Here is an 18,342-nt window from a genome sequence, read left to right as displayed (position 1 = left end):
CACGCCTCACACACATGAATGCAGGAACAAAAGAGATGTGCGCGTATAGTGAAATGTGGAAATACTCATACACACCTCCACTGATGTGTTCAGTAGTGCACAAGGTCGACAGAAAGCAAAGAGACGGGGGTGCACGGCCATTTAAAAAAAACCTCTTCTACCTGCAAAGTGCCTTTACATCGACACTTTCATCCACCAACACACTACACTCTCTCTGTTAGTCAGCTTCAAAGTGAAAACTATGGTAAAATCACAAAATATACACATTCCAAAACATCTCTGTAAATGTACTGAATTGGTTTTAAAAAATCACCTGAAAGAACATAATACGTAAAATTACAGGTTGTTCATGTTCATGTTTTTTCCCTTAACTCCACATAGAGGGCAATGTTAAAATGTGTTTTCCTTTTATAAAGTGAAATCAGGTGGTTCAGTTTCATCAGTTTAAATGTTACACCACAGTTTAAGATGCTGCCCGTCGGAATCACAAAAGTCCAAAAAGGCGGTTTTGATCATCAGCTATGACAACCTGTTTCTTATTAAGATAAAGGTTTTTAACTTCTTGCATATTTGACAATATTTGTGGGATATATTCCATATATTCTAACCCTAATGTTTGATGTATATAGCATATACCCTGGGTGTTAAATGATCCACAGTTCACTGCTCCTCATCTTTTCCCTTCCTGTTACTCGGCATCTCCATCCTTCAATGCTCTCTCATACAAAGTGTTCATTAGCTGTTTAACCTTTTACTTTGAGTTACAGTTTAGCTCAGTCCGCTGCTTGCCTGCAGGCCTCACTAAAGGAGCAAGTTGGCCCATTAGTCATTCTGTCACGGCACACTGACTGGCCAGTACCTCAGTCATCCTGCTAACCTGCTAACCAGCCGATCGGTCAGCAATTCAAGCATGCATCCCTCTATCCAAACAGTCATCCATCCACTTGTCTGTAGCAGCCCGTCGGCCCGTCAGCTGCTGAGGTGGCTGAGCTGGAAAGAGTTGTGACTGCAGCTGATCTGTGCAATTGTGTAGAGGTGCGAGGCAGATCGGAGACCATCTGCTTCCTTTTCTGTCTCTCTCTGTTTATTGTCAGTCTACATTTCTTTCACCTCCTCTTGTGGCAGCTTCATGCTTTCCCCTCCCTTTTGTCTCCACCCTGCATTCTTACCCTCTTTATGACGTGAGGTAGTATATATATATATATATATATATATATATATATATATATATCTTTTATCTTCCTCTCCTTTACTAACTCTTGTCTTTCCTTACCACTGAATCTGTACCATTATCATTGTACGACAAAAGCTTTGTCCCTTATTATGTCTAAAAAAGTGGAAGTTGGTTCTTGTTTACAAGCTACTACAATAATGCAGCCCCATTTTTTCCAGTTGTCATTACTGTAATGATCTTGTTTTGGATGTTTAATGAGCACTACTTTGATAAACTCATACTATGACTAACATAGAGTAAAGGGTATTATACATCAGGTCTCATTCATCTGCTGTAGAAACTTTTCTTATGCTCCTGTGGATTTGTCCTTCTACTTTAGGTTGTAGGGAGTGTTTACACCTGCAGAACACAGTTTAATTAACTTATAATTGTTTATCTTAAATGCTGTGGAGGCAGTTTCTATTTATTTTCCTTGCAAAGCTGTTGTTGTACCTTTTCATCACAGGCTTATGCTTGTGTTTGAACAGAGCGTACTGACAGGCTGCTGCCTGCGGCGTCTCTTTCTTATTAGTGTTGAATAGAAATACATCTACAAGTAACAACCAAGCTTCACTTTATATAATAGCAAATGTATACAATCTGGTATCACTATTGGATCTATATCTCCTTTATCAGCAAAACCCACATCTCTCTTTATTCTGCTTAGAAATTAATGTTTTTGTTTGACATTTAAATATCAATGACACAACAGGTCAACTGTCTATGGAAATAATATGTGAGACACACGGTACTGCAGGTGAATTATTGTTTGATATTTAATATTTAAAAGTGATGCGAAACTATCGATGTGAACACGAGACAGAGATTCATCGTGTGTGTGCGTGTGTGTGTGCATGTGTGAGCATGCATGCATGCATGCATGCCACATCGAGGCCACATTTCAAACTCTGTCAGGTGTCTGCTGTGAACGAGGGAGAGGATTATTTTGAGACGGAGCATCAAATGCTGATTGGATTGGCCGGCATCCAGGGTTTTGTCAGACTGAAGTGAGATTGAAGGAAGTTGTTGATCAGTCTCTGTTCACACAAACCTACAGGGGTATGTTTTGGGATGATTGGCTGAGTTGGACAGTTTGGATTTGAATGCTGTAATACTATGACAAGCTCATCATACTCATAGGATGACTTTTCTCTATAAACTCTCAAAATAACTTCCATGTAGGATTTAACAGTAAGACAAAGGCTATTATTGAACAGTCATCTTAATTCTTCACTAAAAATACTCGGATGTATCTCAACATATCACTGTCTGTTACAAAAGAAAAAAAGAAAAGCCATTGTGGTTTTTGTAGGTTAAAGTATTTTATATAGATATTTGCTTCCCAACTTACCCACATCGAGATGTTGCCTCACTTATTGTCCCTTCACATGATGTATAATAATAGGATTAATGTAAGCATCAAGAGATCTATCAGGTCTTTGGTACTTCAGTATGTATTATGCTTATTAGCTATGAGGCGTGAGCATAAATGGGAATCACACAAAAAAGAGCACCGTCACCAAAATCCTGTCCGTCGGTCAAGATTCCAAAAGTGCAACAGTGCAGTACATATTTACATATTGTGCCCTTCACCAAGCAGCTAACAATTTTGTTTTGTACTCCTTTCAGTCACAGATGAAGACGCAGTGAAGAGATACTACGCCAAGTTTGAGGAGAGGTTTTTCCAGACCTGCGAGAAGGAGCTCCTGAAAATCAACACATTCTATTCAGGTATTTATTTACTTTAGTTACATAAATGGCTGATGCTGAGTTTGTCAAATCAAAGGCAATTTAGGAAAGCAGTTTCAGATCAAATAACTGAAACAGTTACAGTGTGATTAGTGGGCCGGTATTCAGAGAAACTATTTAATTGACTTTGACTCGATACAATAATCCATACCAATATGAAGGAATAATTTTGCTCTGCAATAATGCTTTAAAAAATATATATATTAGAGTTCTTTGCATAATGTATGTACACATTTTACTCTGCTAAGCTTTCTGTTTCTGTGCCATCTGACATTGTGTCTAATCTTGGTCATTTGATTGAAGTAGTCAGTGGTTGTCGAGTTCAAGAGAGCAGGCCCGCCTGTGTGTATTTCAGGGAGTGCGGGAGTATGTACGGTGTAACATGAGACGGAAGCCATAATATTATCTGGTATTCTGGTACCAGGAGGTTGCCAAACTTCAGTTCATGGGGAAGTGGGAGGTGTCTGAATACAGAGAGTGCTTCCTCTAGAGGCTGTTTGTGAAACTACAGGTCAGGTGATGGCCCAGGATTGTTCCATCTCTTTAATGATGGGACATCACTGGCAGATGGATGGCAAGTGGATCAATAAATAAGATATACCGATACTGTAAATCATTGCAGATATTGTTAGCAGGAGGTTGATTAAATGAAAATAATTTGACCCTCAACAGTTCATGTCTTCATTACTGACATACTGTATGCTAGAGGCTTATATTGGCTGCTCTAGAGGCAATATTTTGTTAACTTGTCTATTATTAACCTGATCCATTACCTGCTGCTCATATTAAACTCATATTGTCACTCATTATCTGTTCAGGGTTCATATTTGTTTTATGTGACTGTCTGTCTATATGAATAAAAACAGTATACGGAATAGAACAAAACAAACAATTTTCCTTTCTGATGTTCTCGTGCGTAAGTCTGTTGACGGCAGAATCGCATCGCACTCGTGTTACAGCCAGTGAGTCACCGTCTCTCTTCAGCAGACCTGAGCAGTGAGGTTGGTTAAATGTTGTATATGAAAACATCAACGTCTCCTTCCTGCTCTCAGGCGTCTTGTTTATCCTCCACACACAGCTTTATCTGATGCCAGTTACTGTGTGTGTATAGTGTGTAGTAGTTGGAAAAAGCTAGATAGCTTGTGAGAAAGAGAGCCGGCGGATGGAAGGAGATAAATCGTGTGCTGACTTTACATAAGACATTTGCCTCCACAGAGCTCTTTCCCTCTGAATATCCCTCTGAAAGGGGTCCTTGACCTCTCCAAGCCATTCTGCTGCATTGCGCTGAAATCCATCCTGTTGGACAACACTTTCATCTTGATGGGTTATACGCACACCAAAAAGAAATTTTTGCAGACTGCTGTTTTAATAAAATATCCTTTTATCCTGAAAGCGGAGGAAGAACAACAGGTTCTATAAACTTCTCCACTAAAGCCATACCAGTTTAAATCTAACCCACCAACACCCATCTGTTTAAAGTCCACTACCAGCACACTCATCAACTGTCCAGCCATGTCCTCCACTGCAATCCTCAGATTGAATCTAAAACTACTACGGAAACATTCACAATAACACGATCAGCAAAACAGAAACGACCATGCAACAAACAGGAATTAAAAACATTGGATAACAAAGCTTTAACATCACCAAAGACTTTAGTTTGAGGGCAGTTTGCAGTTTGTTCCATTTAAAAGGTGCATAGCACCTGAAACCAGTTCTGCCAACATTAGTACAAACATGAGGGATATGTAAGGTTAAGTAGCCACTGAATCACATATTATATTTACTAGAGTTAAATGAGAGAAGAGGTGTGAGGTAGTTTGAAAGCTTCCGTGGTTGAGCTTTATAACAACATGAGGTTGCTATTTCTTCTTAACTGTAATGAGGTCCTTCCAAACCTACGATACAGAGAACAACGAACATTACAGTCCAAAATGTGTCATTTATAATAAACCGTAATGTGCTGTGATGCACAGCGTTTCACAGCTAAATGTTAATGTTGATGCGGCAGGACATAATATCTCCTTTGTCAAGGACAGACAGGTGTAATTGGAAATTGAAAAGCATCAATGACAGACTGAAGACGTGATGATACATACCATTGTATCATCAGCAAAAAAGTGGACATTAAAGTATTAGGACGAATTATGTTATATATGTATAATGTAAACCACAATGGATCAATGATAGACCCCTGTGGCAATTTCTGAACAGTCAGAGTTCTCTCTCGGTCTGGTAATTAAGTGTGGCCTCAGCCAGACCTATAGACTTTGTCCTATAAGGTTTGTGGACTAGGAGTTTATGATCAACGTTATCAAATGCTTTTCAGAGGTCAATAAGGAGGTCAGCATAACATTATTTGTGTATCCAGGGAGGAGACAATGGAGACCAGAGGAGAGAAAATGGTCAACTCAAAACCGTGACGAATTCTAAAAGAGATACTACAGTGTTTTATAAATTTAGAAGAACTTTCACTGGCAGAGAGCGCTGAATGATAGTAATTTGATTTAGCCTTCGTAATCATGCGGGTGCAGATGTTTCTTTGTTGCCTAAAGGTTAACCAGTCCTCAGGGGTTCCACTGGATCTAGCCTTGGACCAGGTTTTGTCTTGGTTGTGGATGACATTGGAGAACCAAGTACTGCATGTGGTCTTAATTCAATGTGTTTTATCATGGGAATGTATGTCTATCATTAAAATATTGTGAGAAGTTTTCCAGTGCTACTACATGAAGGTTCAAATAATGATATTTCTTTTGTGGCGCTAATTTGTGATTGTGATAAAGGACTTTCAGTGTCTCTGACAGATGCAGGCTCTAGAGTTTCGGACAGACGAGAAGCTATTGGAGTCTCAGCTCCACAGACAGTCAGGCAGGATGCTTTGAACCAAATCAGATGTGGTGTGTTATCAGACTCCTGTCACAAACAGCACTGCAATGAGATATCCAGGTTCTTATTGCAACTTCAGGTCTGTTCATTTAATGGTATCCACACCAGCTGGAAGAACTTGTAGAGGTCACGGCAGGACTCACAAGTTCTCAAAACAAAAAGTAAATGCACTCACTTAAGATACTTAACTAGTACAAACCTAAAGATACATCAAGGACTTTGATTTAATTGGAAATAAACTACTTGTCTTCATATATATATGAACCTGGTATGACTTTTGACTGGTTGAAAATAAAAAAAGAAGCAGTGTAGAAGGAGGACTAATCTTTGTTGGAAAAGTAGGTAGAAATGCAAGATAAGTTAATGAAATGCAGGTTACTGCCCCCACTCCCCCGCCTCTCTCTCTCTCTTTCCAGATATATTAACCTATCTGTGACCCAGATAATGGTGCTTCCCTCTGCAGCATTTACATGTCAGCTCAGCCTAATAGTTTCCAAGCTTCTGCTTCCTGGAACAGACAGCAGGAGAGCAGAAGAGACAGGGTGTATAAAAGTGTTTTTCTTCTTCTTAGAGCTGTCCCCTCCCGTTCTCTATAAGTTCAGGTTACTTTATTTGTACCCGTAGGTAGACTTGTTAAGTGCTTTTTACTGATACTTGTCCTCTACCAAGACCGCTGGTGACTAGTGGACTTTTCTTACCAGTAGTTTGTCAGGCAAAAGAATAGTTTGCCATAAATAATGAACTCTGTCAAATAATGCTTTTTGTTTGCTTTTAATTCATAACCCTCATTTTTGTTATGTCCTTTATACTTAAAAATGTCCTCCCTCGGAAGTAATATTAAATCAGATTGACTTAAATTCCCCAAACCAACAATACATAGTGGAACAGGACTCAACATAAAGTTATTGGGTTTGACTATATAGAATATAACTACAGTTGTTCTGCACGACTTTCAAGAGTGGATATTTTACATTATAAAAATGCACGAATGTGGTGCAGTACAAGCAACACAAAAGTAAGCAATAATAAGCCATAATAACATAGACCTTCTTTTTTATTATGTTCTTGTCTTCCAACCTGTAGAAAAGCTTGCTGAAGCACAGAGGCGCTCTGCCACTCTGCAGAATGAGCTGCAGTCTTCACTGGACGCTCAGCGCGAGAGCAACGCCCCGCCCGGCCTGCGGAGACGCAAGACAATGTTCCACCTGTCGCAGGAGGAACGCTGCAAACACCACAACATCAAGGACCTGAAGCTAGCCTTCAGCGAGTTCTACCTCAGCCTCATCCTGCTCCAGAACTACCAGGTATCATTACAATTCCCAAACACACCTGCATTCAAGGTTTGGTCAAGGCTGAAAAGTTCTATAGTATAAATGAGGCATGCTGTAAGAGTCACAAACCTTTTCATATAATTAAATGTGCAATTTGGCACATCCTGCTGTGTTTTTGGGGGAATAAATAAACCTTCTAATAAGTTTGTCTGGTATGTAATAATTGCTTCCTCAGAACCTGAACTTCACTGGTTTCCGTAAAATCCTGAAGAAACATGACAAGATCCTGGATACTCCTCGCGGGGCCGACTGGCGTGTTGCTCAAGTGGAGGTGGCACCATTCTACACCTGCAAGAAGATCACACAGCTTATCTCCGAGACAGAGGTGCCTGTTCGCATACAGACAAACACACACATACACGCTATAATACAAACATAAAATCATTGTGTGTGTGTGTGTGTGTGTGTGTGTGTGTGTGTATGTATAGACCATCGTCACCACAGAGCTGGAGGGAGGAGATCGTCAGAAGGCCATGAAGAGGTTGAGAGTTCCTCCACTGGGGGCAGCTCAGGTCAGAAGCACAGCCGGTTACACTGGAGATCACTGAGTGATATGAGCCTCATTTGAGCCTCACACACTTTTGGACTTATAACTTCTCAAGCAAATGAATGTTCTCTTAAATATGCAGTAAAGTTCAATCATATCAACAATGTTTTTCTTTTCAGTTTTTTGTCATTTGATTTATTTTCATAGTAGTTAGCGATTACATTAACTTCAATGGAATTACTAGACCATAAAGACATAATAAATGTGTGTCATATTTTAAATTTCATAAGTCATACCCCCCTTACTCTACAGTATTAAATTACCTGAATACAAATGTGGTGTCCGTGCCTGAGAATATCTCAGCGAGAATAAACTTTGCATTCATCTTACTATAATGTTGGTTTGAAGATGGTTGATTTTGCTGGTGGTAACTACAGGTTAAAAACAAAAGGTGAGAGGTTTATTATGGAAGAAATTGAGAGGGAGGAAGAGACAAAGACAGAGAAACCATGAGAGCCTTTAGTATTGATTTTATAAGTGCCTTTCCATTGTTGAACAGGATATCTTTCAGGAATAATCGAGGCTAGTGGCACTTTACCCCCCTTTGTTATATCAACTGTTATTAATGCATTAATTACTGTCATGTCCGACTTGAATTGTGCTATGTGACTATTGATCACTCAATTTCCCTTGCAGGCATGTGTATAACAAATATATTAAAGCACATTAAAGTAGTCAGAGCTTTTTATGGAGACCTATTCAATTCAAAAGTTGTAGTTACATAAAAAATGATTGGAATCTTTATCCATATTTAGTATCTGAGAGCTTGTTAATATGCATAATATGGCACTAAGCTGTCTCATTAATTAGTATTATTAATTAAGTTGTTTTCTGTTCTCCTGTCTGGCTGGTTCAGCCTGCTTTGGCTTGGACTACCTTCCGTGTGGGACTCTACTGCGGCTTCTTTATCATTCTCGCCATCGCCTTCGTTCTCACCGGTGAGTCGCATTAACATCCAGATTCATACATTTTTCATTTCCTCCACAATTTGTAACGTGTCACTGTAAGATAACTGGCAGTTTTGTAAGATGGTTTAAGATAACAAAAAAAAAGGAGCATGATTGGCAGGTTTTTATTGTTGTTTTCCCTCAGATGTGTTATCAAACAGCCAGTAAAAGGTTTTATACAAAAATAAACACTGTGGTTTTATCAGGTGCTGTGTTTATCCGCTTGGAGAATGTGTGGCCACTGGTGCGGATCTATCGAGGCGGTTTCCTGTTGATCCAGTTCCTTTTCCTGTTGGGCATCAACACTTACGGATGGAGGCAGGCCGGAGTCAACCATGTGCTCATCTTCGAGATCAACCCCCGAAACAACCTCTCACACCAACACCTGTTTGAGGTCAGAATTATGTATGTTACTAAATGAGAGAAAATGTAGATTGAATGAGGGATCATGCATTTTTTTTTAATATGCAATAGGAATGAACGGGGTTGTTGAGCCATCAGGGTAATCCAAATTCAAGGAATACATTACTATTTGTTTCATTCAGCAGAATCCGTACATATATAATTCCCACAGGGTTTTATTTATATAAACATCATTTCCACAGAATTATTCAGATTGCCTTTGATTATGTGTCAAATGTGTTTTCTTTTAATGCCATTCACTTTTGTTTCTCCCCCGTGCGCTGCAGATTGCTGGTTTCCTGGGTGTGTTGTGGTGTCTCAGCATCCTCTCCTGCCTCTACTCAGAGTACACCTACATCCCCATGCAGATCAACCCGCTTATCCTTTATGGCTTCATGGTGCTCTTCCTCCTCAACCCCTTTAAGACCTGCTACTACAAATCACGATTCTGGCTCCTCAAGCTGCTGGTCAGTCTGTTCATTTCTTCTCTTTTACTCCCATGCTCCCAATTACAATGATGACATTAAACTTTAGTGCCACCAATCATAATCACTCTGAGCGTCTGAAAATCTGAGCTGGTTAAGATTCATGGATACACAAAGACAAATGTTGACCATCGTGAGCCAGCAGTAAGTAACGCTGTGCAGGACCGCCATGATAAAATTAACCAAATGCGAACAAGATGAGACAATGTGAGACACCGGCGTATATTGGCTGAGGTTTGAATATTGACACAGAATAAACTTTAATTGCAGCACAGAGTGCACGAGCCAGGTTTAATGGGGAATGTGTAGTAATTTGTATTAAAGACAATGATTGCTATTTATATGCATGTACACAAAAATGCAAAAAGTATTCTTATATTTAACCAGATATCTTAACCAAAATCACTTTAAATGAAAAATGTTATTTAAAAAAACTCTAATTACACGTTTTGTGTGTGTGAGTGTATGTGTGTGGGTTTGTGTGTGTGTGTGTGTGTGTGTCTCTCTCTCTCTCTGTCTCTCTCTGTGTCTCTGACAATGAATGCATGTAGATATATATCTAAAGCCTCATGTTTACAAAACCCTCGTATGTGACACTGTTCTTTGTCTGAGCCTCCAGGAGTGAGGGTGGTGTGTGTGTGTGTGTGTCTAGAGGGGGATGTAGCGAGACAGAGGGCAGAGGGTTTTAGATATAATAGAATGCAGCCTCGTCCCAGGGGAGGTGGAGGGTTGTGACTGTGCAATCATTATCGGCATAGATCTATCAGTATGCTGATGGCCTGAACTCCTCTGTCCCTCCTCCTCCCTCCCTACTTCTCCCCAGCAGCAGCAGCAGCATACCCCCTCCTCATATTCGTATCCTTTCTTTCGCAGCTCCCCACAGTCCTGAGCAGTACTCCCTCAGCCCTCCTCCACTGATTTGGTTCCATAATCAGCCTCAGTCTTGATTGGTCCTCAGTAATCACAACAACCTACGCATTAGAGCTGATATGAGCTGTTTTTCATGGTTGTCAGACATGTTGCTTCCTGGAATACACAATAAGTGATTAAGGATGTTTCAGGAGAAATTGTAGTTTTCTTGGAGGAAAAAAAACAATCTGCAGTGCTGTAAAATGTTTCCATGCCAGATGTGTTAATTCTTTCTGACAATAAACACCAGACAGAGGACAAATATTTCATTAAAGGACAAACAGCAGATTTAGGACCCAAATTGCTTGTGTTTGCTCAAGAAATGAAAACCTCCAGTGCAGAGGGTTTAGCCTTGAGACATCCACACAGATAGAGCGGATATGAGAGAGATGGCCACTCAATCAATACAGACTTTGATTGACAGGTTAAGAAAAATATGTAATGAGCTGATATGTGTAAAGAAAAAGATCAATTTTCTTTGACATTTTCAGTGGAGGGAGAGTGTGTGTTTGTCTGAAAGTGTACATGGTGTGAAGCATACAGTTGCTCCTGAATGTCAGAAGTGGCCTGAGGGGTAAATGGAAAGAGTCGAGCAGCGTTGGATCATTTTACAAAGCGCGGTCAATAACTGAGCTCCTGCCAAAAGAACGTATCCCAAATATCATGCCCATAGATGCCAAACCATGCCACAAATCACTGTCGGCCACATCATGTGTTTGTGTTGTACACGAGTGAAGAGTGACACACAAATGAACGTGCACACAGACACAAAGCGGGACTCACTAGGTTGTCCCGTGGTGTGCTGACTCGCCACGGTATGAATCCCTTCATGTGTTGCAGATCATTAATAGACGCTGTTCCCTGCTTTGCACTTCTTTCACGCTCACTAATTGTTGACTAATTCAGTCCCAGTGTTGAAATCACATACACCGTAGCAGTGAGGTCAGCCGAGGTGTTTTCTGAAACATTTATCCGCAGATGAGGAATGCATGTTTTTCTTAGATGCTTTGAAACACTCGTCCCGGTTTCTACTAATGAATGTTTCAATGCACTTTGAAGTGAATGAGACAACAATGAATATTATTTTTTTTTAAATCGAACTTTATCACCGGCCCTCTTTTCTCTGTTGCCCGTTTCCAGTTTCGCGTGGTCACAGCACCGTTTCACCGGGTGGAGTTCGCAGACTTCTGGCTGGCTGATCAACTCAACTCTCTGGTGATTGTTCTGATGGACCTGGAGTATCTCATCTGCTACTACATCTTTGAGCTGCAGTGGAGCAACAGCAAGGGCCTGCTGCCCAAGTTTAAAGGTGAGACATACATCTGTGTTCAGACTGGCTACATTTTAAACTTTATGTTCTCTGTGAACAGTTGAAGACAAAAATACCCAAAAATACCACCTTGTTGTAAAAGAGATGGGTACACTTTTTTTCATTTCTATATAGATATAGGTAGCCAAACATGGACATATCATGTAACCACAATAATACATGCATTTCATGAAACATTAAAGAGGAGGTTTTGCTATCAGTCCATAATCATCAAAGAGAAAGTTTCTCTTTCTAGACCCACCGTTTCCCCAACATCCCTCAAAGAATCGGCAGAAATACTTAGACAGCAGAGCAGTTCAACCACACAATATTTATGTGTTTTGTTTCTTATTCACTAAAAGAGAATTAATTTCCTGTTCTCAGGAGTTTGTTGCTCTCTGGGAAATTAGAAGGAACATATTCTCACTGAAGCAGATTGATGAAGCTTCTGGATGATGGGAACACCTAAATGCTATAAACTGCCAAACTTAAACACAAATAAAAAAAACCTTGAATGCACTAAACAATAGATTAATGTTATATATATTCAAATATATGTTTGTGTTTGTTCTTCATCTGCTATATCGCATCATTATAACGATTCAAACCATTTGGTTCTAGATGTTTCAGACTAAGTTGACAGTGTGCCAGACAGTTGCGCTGCCCTGTCAGGAAAGACGATGTGAATAAGGTTTTAATTGCTGTCCGTCCACTCCACCAACAGTGACACTTCGGCCTCCACGCAGCCAATTAACACGGAGCTAATGGATCGGAAATGTTTGGTCACACAGAGGTCGCTATGTGACTCTCATATTAATGAGCCTCCCTGTGAGAAGAGGAAAGTGGAGAGGACATTATGTTTGTTTTAACATGATCTTGGCCTATTTTATTCTTTTCTAGACCCTGACGACCACATATGCCACAGCTACTCCTACGGTCTGCGTGCCATCATCCAGTGTTTGCCCGCCTGGTTCCGCTTCGTTCAATGTCTGAGGCGATACCGTGACACCAAGAGGGCCTTCCCTCACCTGGTGAATGCTGGGAAATATTCGACCACCTTCTTTGTCGTCACCTTTGCCGCGCTCTATGCCACACACAGAGGTAGGACTCAGGACACACCATTGTATCTCCACTCAAATATCTATTTTGTGTGTCAAGTACCCCAGGTAGGAGGTTTGAGCTGAGTAAACATGGTGATGTAAAAATGCATCTTCGATCAATTACAATGCAGTCAATTTCAGCTCAGAAGAACAGCAGTATTTGTGTATTGCTGTAACAGAAGCATGTAAACAACACACAGGCTTTTTGAGCTTTTGAATTGAGTTGTGTGTGCTGAGAAAGCAGCGGTGACCTTGAGTGCAAATGCTAGAAGTTGGCCTTGGCTCCTTGTCAGTGCCTAGAGCTTTATAATGGAAATGGGAAAGGTTTGTTCAACTCAGCCACGGATAAACAAGGTTCTGCTCTCGTAATATGGCATTCAATATGTGGGCATGAGGCCAGAGAGAAAGACGAGACACCAGAGGAAAGGAGAAATAGCTAAATGAAAAAATAGAGAAAAAGAAAGAAAAATACTCCTCATTTGATATCTACCAGAAACAAGATTGAAAGGCAACAAGAGAGAGTGGTTACCATTAAAAGTCAAATCACTCTCTCCCTCCGACAGCTTCACAATTAGCCTGCAATTATTCAGATTTAGAAGCCATATCACAAAGGAGTTCATGTTCAAAGACGCAGCACCCAGGCTATAAAAGCATCCCTTCAGTATGCATCTTTTGTATTTCAGCTTTCCATCATAGATATTTGTCCACGCAGCTCGTTTGAAAGCACTTTTTTTAAAATATTTAAACTCGTCTCAGATGCCAGTTTATATATTTATTTGCCAGCAAAATGTCAGCTATGAAACCCCATCTTCAACCTTTCAAACCGCTAAATGTTATTTCCCAGCTAGACTTTATTCTTTTACGATATGAATTCTAATCAATAGGCTTGCTTCCTCAGTGACCGCCAGTGATCTGATATTGAATGAATCAGGAAGAGACAGAGACAGACATACAGACGGACAGAGCTTCTTCTTTTTTTTTCTTCTCCAGCTCAGTAGGAGAGCCTTCCATTAAACCATATCCTCCTTCCTCCTCTGGTCTGAAGCCTGTAGACTAATGGCCTCTCTTCATGTGTTATTCTCTATGAAGCCGTCTTTCATCCAGCACGATAATGGAGGCTGAGACCAATCGCTGGTTAAGCGAAGGAGCAGGGTGGGAACCCTTACACTCATGGGTAGTGAATAGATGGTTAAGGAAATTGCCTGTTATGGAGACATTTGATGTGTCCGCTGCAGAAATGATTATTCTGGTCAATTTTAAAGCCCTTGATGAGCAAATATGGGCACCAATATCAGAATATCCTGCAATAAAAGTGCAAAGTACAGGTATGACAAAATCCTCTGCTGTAGCCTTAGGCAGAACAGATGATTCCTAGTCTTCTGCCGGAGCAGACATCAGGGTGGTGTCGTGTTCACACCGCTGGGTCCAGCTGTGAAAGGTGGCTGGAGTGTCAGTCACTATCTTTTTGGATGTGTCACCTTCATTGCTAACCTGATCACAGCTCGGATGGTTTCTGTGTGACCTCACCACCTAAATTCTTATTGGAAGTGCACACATTTAGTTCCAGGAATGTCAAAATACTAAAACCTTAAATGCAACATATAAATCATGGGCTTCTCTTTCAATGGTAAATGGACCTGTATTTGTAAAGCGCTTTTCTGGTCTTCCGACCACTCAACGCACTTTCACACTACTTGTCATCATTCACACACTGATGGCAGCGGCTAAGGTTCCAACTGCCCATCAGCTGTAGCTAACATTCTAGCGGAGCCAGGGATTGAACCGCGGATCCTCTGATTGAAGGACGACCTGCTCACCACTGAGCCACAGTCACCCGTTAAACTCTACAGAGGACTCGGTGGTACTCAGTGTTGAGTTCTTCCAATATAAATCTGTAAAATGATGAGGTACAGTATATGTGGCAAACTGTGATTCTGTTTTTTTTCGGCTGTGTTCAATGTGAGGTTCAAGCGTAAAATCTTTTTTTCTGTTTTGCAGCGACCGAAGCAGATTTCTCCCCTCAGAGAAACATTCAGCTCAGTGCTATGAAGATGTGGTTTGACTCAGCAGATGCTCAGAGGTGATGGAGGATTTCCTGGTTAAGTCAGAATCCCCAAACTCTGTAAAATACTGTGTGAGGCCTGATAATAAAGCAGATACTTTACTCCGGATCAATACAGGCTCGGCATTACGTACATTGGCTTGAGACTTATTGCTGTTTTAGATGCAGGGGAGTTACAGGCCTAATGCTAATTTAAACCTGTGGGATTTATCTCATGGACACGCAAAGGGAGGAGAACAGGATGTTGCATGGTTGGCAAAGATAGCAAAAAGCCTCTGATAGACAGAGAAGTGTTGATTGGCGGGGGAAATAAATAAATACATTCTCATATATGAGAAGAAATGCAAAGGCTTTTGTGCACAACTTATAAAATAAAGATATCCTTATGTCTGTGGCATCAACATCAAAAACTCCCAAAACCAGCTAAAATAACCAGGACCAAAGAGGAACATTAGTCCTGCTGGTCACTGAGAGAGGCTGACCATGGGGGGGTCAAGCTGCAGTGAAGGATCAGAACATTTGGAGCTGATAGAGCATAGAGGGGGAGGTCAAATGAAAGGTAAGATGGAGAGGAAAGAAGTAACAGAAAAAAAACAGAGAATGCCAGAGGTGTGTGCTAAATATCAACATGAAAATGATGATCCACAGTTTTATAGATATCGAAACATTAATAATGAGAGAGGAGGAGAGGAGATTGTAATTACCAGCCCAGTGCTGAACACATGTCTGCTGGACACTGCTGGAATAGAGATGAGCACAGAGCTGACAGCTTTTATAACTTCATTTCATGTTCTGACCCCTTGTTCATTATCTGGAGAGAAATTACAGCGCGCGCACACACACACACACACACACACACACACACCACACACACACACACACACCACACACACACACACACACACACACACAAACCCTCCCCCTCCGTCAAACACACACGTTACCAATGGAGATAAGACACAACTCTGAGTAAAAGGTCTCTCTCTGCCTGCCTGAACTCTAGTTCACCCCTGATAAAGCCAAACAGCTTTAACTATGCAAGCTTATTGTATTCTCCCAAAACTCTTTTAATTAATTAGTGAGGTTTACTCATAGTTGACTCTTTCAACTGTACCAACTTGTCGTACATGCATGTTTCAGCCTGGTGAACGCCACCTGTTTATGAGGAGGTGGGCATTCATGATATTTCACCATTATTACAATATAAGGCGACCTGTTGTGCTCACTGTGTGGGTTAGTTTCATTCACAAAATGTCGCAAAAATTTGTGAAAAAATAACTTCCTCAGTCAACAGCCTGTATTTGTGTCAACCCAGTGGTGGTATTAAAGGACCCAACACAACTAGAAAATATGGTAAACGTCCTCCATCAATTATTAATCTAGTTTGATCAGTTAGATATTTTATTTTAGTTTCTGTACCATATTTAAACTCTACATTAAGTCAAGTGTGTTTAGCCCTGCAAAGAGAATCTCTGTTTGCGCCGATGAAAGAATTGACAAAAGCCCAAAATGATCATTAAATCACTTGTATGTTAAACACATGTATTTGTATGAGGCCCAATATCTCGAGACATTTCAAAGAGGAAGTTCTCTGATTGGAGATTTCCGAAATTCATAAATTTGGTTGGATGAGGTCTGTTGCAGGATTCTTAATTACCTTGTTGATGGATCCGGTGGCCATGGCAACGGATGAGAAATGATTTAATTAATAGCAAGGACTGATTGTTCCTGGTGTGAACGTTTTTCCATCAATGGGAACTACGCCTGTTGCATAAAATGAGCCTGTCGAGGTGCTCTGCCTTTAACAGTGTTTAACCTCAGGCCCTGTGGACGACAATAGCAAGTCTGTGTCTAGTGACCACAGTTAGCCCTCACTGAGCATCCAATCAATGTCCATCTCACGATGCTTAACCTTTTAATGGTCCAGTGGCTCACCAGCCTGGTGGAAAACGCATCAGCCGTAACAGAAACTGAAGGGGTTAAATACTTGCACTCTCTACAAGCTGAGAAACTCACGTCAGTGGATATTCTACAGTGAAAAGAGTCTATTGTCCTGGACTAAGTATAATCTACGGCTGGGAAATCTCTGTGTGGCCGTAGGGACTACTTCCATCCCATCGCTCAGCTGAAGAAGCAAACCGCACAATGGGAGCAGCAGTTAACAGAGCAGCACAGCAGTTACTCTCCGTTAGAAATGTCCCACTCTGCTCCCTGGCGTCTCTTTGGCTGATAGCAGGAAGAAGAGGTGACTCTGACATATGGGAGCGAGCCCGGTCTCTGTCTGTGTGAGTCACTGTGTTCGGCCACTGGGTGCTGATTTATGTCTCAACCCCACTGAGGAACAAGCACATCACGTCCTGCCGACACACACAGACTGCTGAGCACGGCTAATCCCACTGTGACATTACACAGGACATCAAACAACCGTAAACTAGCTTAGAGATCGTTAAATACTCATCGGCTGTGGGCAGGTCAACAAATAATGATAATAATCATCATTACAGCCAATATGTACAGTCTGCCACTGTAGTATTTTGTCAACAAATTATTTAACCCGTTTATGATGCAAAGATTGAACAGTCTAATGAAATGACTCTATGTTGGAACCAGCAGACTTGCAATTTATTCTGTAAATGTTAATCAATAACTTAACAGTAAGTACATGTAGGTTCTTGCCCTTTTGAGAAGTATAACATTTTCTCAGCCTATAAAGTGCTGATTCTTGGCTGTGGATATTAGAAGTAAGCCACGCTGTGTGGGAGAGAAAGATTTAACTGACACTTATTCTTCTCTGCGTGCTTTCACAGCACATATATGTGCACATGCCGGACAATAGATGCACATTTTAATACAAAATGGCTTTACCTCGGAAGAATACACCCTCAACCTGTAAATCTGTAAAGAGCCAATCATCACCATGTCAGTGACTGTATGTAAGTGTACTCTGTAAAGAGGTATTATGGTGCAGCAAGTTAACGGAGTGTAATTTGATGTTTGGGCATCTTCCATTAGAGGAAGCATTTTAGGATGTATGAGTGGAAATTAAACTCTGAACTTAATAGTGGTCCATGGGCTATTAATCATTTGCGTGTGTATTCCTGACAGGAGGGCTCCCTCTAGTGGTCAGAATATTGTTATTATATTGCTTCAGTTAAAGAAATACAGTTACTTTTGTACCAAATCTTTACATTGTGTTATCTGCAATCACTTGTGTTTGTGTGTTTATTTTAGAGCAAGGACACACGGACGCCGACATGTTCTTCTACCTGCTGATCGTGTTCTCCACTATCAGCTCCTTGTACACTCTGATCTGGGATCTGCACATGGACTGGGGTCTCTTTGACCGCGGAGCCGGAGAAAACACCTTCCTCAGAGAAGAAATAGTTTACCCACACAAGGTAG

The 18,342-nt window shown here is 40.8% G+C and overlaps 1 protein-coding gene across 1 annotated transcript in view; it reads left to right on the top strand.

Annotated features, from left to right (window-relative positions):
* xpr1a (xenotropic and polytropic retrovirus receptor 1a) overlaps window positions 1-18,342 on the top strand; it is a 61,027-nt gene that overhangs the window by 40,261 nt on the left and 2,424 nt on the right. The window contains exons 3-12 of the mRNA XM_034530587.1: window positions 2,843-2,944; window positions 6,932-7,152; window positions 7,355-7,504; window positions 7,608-7,691; window positions 8,583-8,664; window positions 8,880-9,067; window positions 9,363-9,542; window positions 11,610-11,778; window positions 12,679-12,879; window positions 18,172-18,338. Of these exons, the coding sequence (XP_034386478.1) occupies window positions 2,843-2,944; window positions 6,932-7,152; window positions 7,355-7,504; window positions 7,608-7,691; window positions 8,583-8,664; window positions 8,880-9,067; window positions 9,363-9,542; window positions 11,610-11,778; window positions 12,679-12,879; window positions 18,172-18,338 (1,544 nt within the window). The remainder of the gene's footprint in view (window positions 1-2,842; window positions 2,945-6,931; window positions 7,153-7,354; window positions 7,505-7,607; window positions 7,692-8,582; window positions 8,665-8,879; window positions 9,068-9,362; window positions 9,543-11,609; window positions 11,779-12,678; window positions 12,880-18,171; window positions 18,339-18,342) is intronic.

Source organism: Cyclopterus lumpus, chromosome 4 (genome assembly GCF_009769545.1).
Source record: "Cyclopterus lumpus isolate fCycLum1 chromosome 4, fCycLum1.pri, whole genome shotgun sequence".
NCBI lineage: Eukaryota > Metazoa > Chordata > Actinopteri > Perciformes > Cyclopteridae > Cyclopterus > Cyclopterus lumpus.
Note: the sequence above shows the minus strand (reverse complement) of the source record. Positions and strands in the feature narration are given on the sequence as shown.